The sequence below is a fragment of the Chrysoperla carnea genome, chromosome 2 (assembly GCF_905475395.1).
Source record: "Chrysoperla carnea chromosome 2, inChrCarn1.1, whole genome shotgun sequence".
In the NCBI taxonomy this organism is placed as follows: Eukaryota; Metazoa; Arthropoda; class Insecta; order Neuroptera; family Chrysopidae; genus Chrysoperla; species Chrysoperla carnea.
In genome coordinates this window covers 95,396,976-95,403,064 of record NC_058338.1, presented here as the reverse complement: position 1 = coordinate 95,403,064, position 6,089 = coordinate 95,396,976, and the positions used below count along the sequence as shown (strand labels likewise).

At 30.3% G+C, this 6,089-nt stretch overlaps 1 protein-coding gene across 2 annotated transcripts in view; it reads left to right on the top strand.

Annotated features, from left to right (window-relative positions):
• Nucleotides 1–391: 391 nt before the first annotated feature.
• LOC123291787 (prothoracicostatic peptide) overlaps nt 392–6,089 on the top strand; it is a 29,447-nt gene continuing 23,749 nt past the window's right edge. For both annotated transcript variants that reach the window (XM_044872206.1, XM_044872207.1), the window contains exon 1: nt 392–566. In XM_044872206.1, the coding sequence (XP_044728141.1) occupies nt 429–566 (138 nt within the window). In that variant the 5' untranslated portion in view covers nt 392–428. The remainder of the gene's footprint in view (nt 567–6,089) is intronic.

Here is a 6,089-nt window from a genome sequence, read left to right as displayed (position 1 = left end):
ATGAATTTTTGTTTGAAACCCACTAATTTTAGATCAAGATTTTCATCTGTTATTATTCTGATGTTATTTTTTCGCTATCATTCACCTTTGCACTAGATAATGGGACTAGGGTTGCATATTCGTAATATTATAGTAGGCTTAAAATTTAACCACATATTTGAAAAGTTTGACCAAAGTTTAGTAGTATTACATACTAAGTTCTGAATGGAATTTTTTTGAAACTCACTAATTTTGATTTACGCTATAATTATCTTTTGCGGTAGATAATAGGACTAGGCGTAATTATATAGCGTAATTTGAATCTGATAGAGCAAACTTAAATTTTTTGCATTTTAATGACGTCTTAAATAGATCTGGTTATTAAAAACAATAATTTTTTTCTTGTTTACAGATTTTAAGTCCTTCTCCCTCCAACATTTTGCATCATAATGGAGTCGTTAATCACTAAGTGCTGTTCAATAAGACTTTTATCAACAAAAAGTGATGGTTTCATAATGTGGATGATTTTATTAATGATTTTCAACAGCATAGTGATCACACCTGGAAACGGATTGCCTATGTATTTAGTAAGTACATACTATCTACTCATCTATCTGCTTGAATTGTGCTATTCAAATTTAGTTTTAGTTCATATAGGGCCAGGGTACGTTTTGAGAAGACATTTTATCAGGTACAAAAATTCGTGGAAAGAAAGCCAAAACTAGGCACTTGGTCATAATTGCCACAACAACTACGCTATTCGTTGAGGAAGTATGTTATTTAAGGCACCTAACTGAAATGGATAGTGTGCAAATTTGTCTCTTTAGTATTTACAATAGAGAACTTTTGAGAATTTTTGTTAGTCATTCATGAAATAATAATTAATCTAAAGTATATTTAAGTAATTTTTTTTATTACTCTATATATCCCATATGGGGTTTTACCACTGGGCAGCGCATCGGCCAATATCGGTGGCCGAGCTTCCGAGCCTCGGCCAAATTCCGGCTGAACACATTACCAGCTTATGGCCGATGTTCGGTTCTCCATTTACCGTGTGATTACCAATCTACTGAATTAACCTAAATTGCCAGTTGTATTATTTTTGAAGTATTAAATACACTAGATAAAGATACCAAAGATAAGCTATTTTAAAATAGCAAAATAAAAAACATAAATTTTGTTAAACAACTTAATTTTTTTACTCTTATCTAGGTCCTAGGAACTCCAGAAATATGTCATTCTTATTATTCATTGGAAAAAAATTTTCTTGTAAAACAACATCCAATTTTTAAAAAATATATAAACTTTGACGTTATTTTTTACGGTTTCAAAAAAATTTATAAGTTCAACTTATGCATAATACCATAATACTTTAACAATAGAACCAAGAGAATCAAAAAGTAGTAGTATAAAAGTAGTAGGACTATGTTAAAATTTGTTAGTAAGACTGAGTCCAATAAGGACAAACAATGTTTATTTATCACATATGTTTAAAAAAAAATATTTCAAATGTTTTTAAACTGCACAGCTCTCACAGTATGTTTATTTCTACTAGTAAAATCATGGTAATATAAGTAAGGTTAGGCATACGAACGGCAGCCGTGACTCGAGTATACTCTCTATAGAGAAAATTGTCTCTGGCGCCACGGTATTAGCCGAACTTCGGCAAATAACGGTAACCGAGGATCGCCCAAGGTTCGGTCTTCGGCAAAATGCTCGGTCACCCCATATGGGATATATATATATATATATATATATATATATATATATATATATATATATATATATATATATACAACTGAAACCACTGGGTCGAGAAGCATGATAATTTGTACACACGTTCCTTAAGTAACGTAAGGGAGCACTAAGAAGAGATTTTTAGTAATTCGTCGACTAAGGGGTTACACAGGGGATGTGAATTTTGTATATGGGAACTCCATGTTAATAATTTTATAGACAAATATAGATGAACGTATATACATATGTTATAATGTTACCAAGGTTCTTTTGATATACAATATATTCAATATTCAAAAAATAATTATTATTCTCACAAGCGTTATGATATCGGAAATTTTTGTACGAAAATTTTGTTTTTCTTACAAAATCAATTATCTTAGAAAGAATATTTGATACAGAACTACTAAGACTTACGGTTTTATAATTAATTTTTTCTTTCCTCTCACGAACACTATGTTTCCTTATTCATATTTTAAATATTAAAATTGCCATCCAATTTTTCTTTCCATAAAAATAAATATTACACTAATCAAGAAAGGAAAAAATCAATCACTCCAATTAATCTGGGCGGCACGTCCAGTGAAGTAGCGGGTGCGAAAAATTAAAACCAACGAGCGGAAAAAAGTGATGGCAAATGAAGTGAAGTTTATAACGAAATATTTTTTGTATTTAAAATTGCAATTGCCTAGCGAAGCCGGTGGGTAACTGCTATCTGTATATATAAAAGAAGAAACTGACTGACTAACTCGAGGCTCAAATAGCTGAAACCGCTGGCTCAAGTAGCATGGAATTTTGACAAACGTTCCTTAAGTTGCGGAAGTGTGCACTAAGAAAGAATTTTCGGAAATTAATTCCTTAAGAGGCTAAAACAAATGTTGGAAGTTTGTATGAAACTCAGTCAATTTTGAAGTTGGAAATGTAAAAAATGATATATGAACATGGTTCAAAAGAAAAGTTTCCTGTATTACTATTTTCAAAATTCTTCAAGGGGGAAGGGGGGATAGAAGATGAAAGTTTATATGAAACTTTTGAATTAACTACTTAACCGATTTTAAAAATTATTTCATCTATAGAAAGTTAGATGAATACCAGCGAGTATCATGGACAAAATTTTATTTTTCAAAAAAGTTAAAATCCATAAAATTGTGAACAAAAGGGAGGAAAAGCAAGGGTAAGGAAACTGAGGGCTATAACGCGGTAGTCTTTGTTTTTGAAGTAGAAATTGCTCAGCAAAGCGGTCGGGTATCTGCTATTTATTAATAAAAATAGTTAAATTTTTTAATAAAAGAAAGGGTAGTGACGTATTTACACCCATTGTGGCAGTGAGCCAATCGGAATCGGAAAGTGAGCTAAAATCACATTTTTCAGCTTGTTTCTATTCAAAAATTACGTTATAATATATTGAAAGCAAGTTTAGAAACAAACCATTTATCATTTTGCATGTTATTTTATAATTTTTCCGCGCGGTGGTGTTGTTAAAAACGATGTGTTGACGTCACGATGTCACTGGCGTTTAAATTTATAATTTAGAAAAACCATTTATATTTGTAAAATTAATAAAAAACAATTTAAAAAAATTTTTTTTAATTGTTTCTAATTCTCTTGAAGCAATATTTTTGCCTCTCCAGACACTAGATTCGTGAAAAAATGCTACTTACAACTACTTTCTCAAATATTAATAATTATAAATGAAATAAATAAAAACTTTGAAGAAGACACCTGTGATGAACTTTTTGAACCATACTCAATACTATGGAACCGTACTATTTTGTAAGATGATTTCCGTGATATCTGGATTACGGAAGTTAAACTTAGGTGAAAACGCTTTGCCGGATGGTACGTCTAAAGATTCATTCGAAGGACTTGATATTTGTAATGAAGTATTCTCTTACAGCAGTGTTACCCATGACAATAGCGATGAATAAACGCACTTTTTAAAGCTTGCATCGTCTCAAAACATACCTTAGACCAGGGCTTCTTAAACTATGGGTCGCGACCCCATTTGGGGTCGCGTAGCAAAATTCTGGGGTCGCGAGAGGTAAGAACACAATTTAACAGAAAATGTTTTTTAACTTGTAAAATTATTGTTATAAAGATAAAATAACAATTATCGTAGATAAATATATCATAAAATCTTCTAGTTCGGAAAGATTGTTTGTACCTGCATTTCTATTAAGAGTATTATAATAACTTGAATAACATTTACTATGAATTATGAAATGTTATTGGAATTAATAAAAAATATAAATTTATTTTTGTCAATCTCTAAAAGCCGAAATAATCCCGAGAAATAATTATCAACAAAATTTCTAGGTATTAATGCTGAAGAAACAGCTTTAACACATATTAAATTCCAATATCGTTCAGCGATAAAAAATGTTGAAGAGGTTTTACGTCCAGCAGTTTCAAACATTCCACCAAGATTTGATTTGTTATGCAATAAAAAACAGGCACATCCATCTCATTAAATTTTTAACTTACACTTTTATTTTTGAAACTATAATAAATACAATTTTATAATTTTTTGTGCAATTTTTAATTTTAGATTTTTGTATGTTTCAAAACGAATTCTAAACTTATATATTTTCATATGTATATGTATATTGTTACCTAATAAATAAATCATCAAAAAATATTAATTTATTTTTTTTTTATATTTGTATGGGGTCGTCAAGAAACTCGCAATCATAAATGGGGTCGTGAATTACAAAAGTTTAAGAAGCCCTGCCTTAGACCGATAATGTCAAAGATTGAATAAACGGTTTAGTCTTACTCAAAAATTTTGGAAAACTCTTTTTTTTCTATATTTCGCAGAGTTAAATTATTGAAAATCACATTTTGACATAATAAAATGTTGTTGTACTCGAAAAAAAATTTGTTGTTTTCATTGATTTTATGACCTAACATGATGAAAAAAATTTGAACCCCTCCTTTCTTTACTCGATTATTTTTGGCTCGTAATGCCTTAAATATGCGTCTTTAGAAAAAGCATAATAAACATTTTACGCTTAAAATTAGTCTTTAAAGTTTGATCGTTTATTCGCCCGACACCCTATAATTTCTTGAACTTAGTTGTATTTGTCGCCCTATTAGCTCAGTTGGTTAAGGCGTAACCAATGCCGTACACGGTATGCATAGGGTAGCGGGTTTGATTCCCGCCGTCGCAACAGAATTAATTTAATTAATAGTTGTGATGGGCTGGTGTAGTGCATGATTTATGCATGAAGGAGGTGCACTCAGCCTGTGAAATTTAGGAGCTGATAAATAAAATTATCAGCGGAAAGATGGTAAAACACATATATGGTATCACATTCGGTTCTATAGCCTGACTGTGTCCTTCGTGGACAGCCAATATAACCTAACCTAACCTAGTTGTATTTCGTAATGTATTTTCCAATTGCATCGTGTAAGTATAGATAAACTATGACACAAAATCATTTGAAGTTTTCTTTTTTACCACAAAACAGACTTCAATCAAAATAAAACCAATCACTTTAAAATCAAACAATATAGAGGAAAATGGATATTTAATACTTTCATCTTCTCAATTTACAGAGTGTCACTTGAAATTGATAAATCAATTTAATCGAGGAAAACGCTTCAAACAAAAATTATTAGTTTTAAAGGGACACATTTTGTATACCGGCATCGAATTCGAAGTTTAAGGTTCAATTAAAACCTCACTCTGATTCATAACTGATAAACATTCGATGAATGCTTGAAATTAGAAAGTTGTTCTTTATAAATACGCTAACAATTTTTGTTGTAACAAATTTTTTGTAAAACCAATAGTTTACACAGTAATTGATAGAGAAATCTATCATTTTGTGCATTTGTTCATTCAATTTGAACAAAACTGGTCTCTATAGAAAAACAAACCACTTTTATTGGGTTTATGGGAAAAATTTTTCCGAAGAGTGTCTATAGATTTTGCAGAAACAATTATACGAAATAATAATTTTGGTTAAAACTTTTCAGTCCGTTTTTGTCTAAAACTGTACGGTTTGCAGAAAAATATTTCGAACAAAAAATGTTACTTTCTTAACCAATGACAATTGTTAGCGAATTGTCAAGGGAAATGGAGCTATTGCTTTTGTACTGATGGTGGAATTTCGATAAAATTTATTCAAATGTTCATCGAACCTACCTACTAGATGTCAAAAATGACCATGGTTAAAAATTTATATATATATTTAAACTCTCTAGCGGTCGCAATTTGAGTCCGATTTGAATTAAATTTGGTGACAAGAAGGATTTCGGTATTTCATAGGTTTTTTTCTCTAAACGTTTAGTTTTCGAAATAAAAATTCTTGAAAAATAAAAATGCAATATTCGATTTTTAGAAAAATGTGTTATTTTTCACTCTCTGA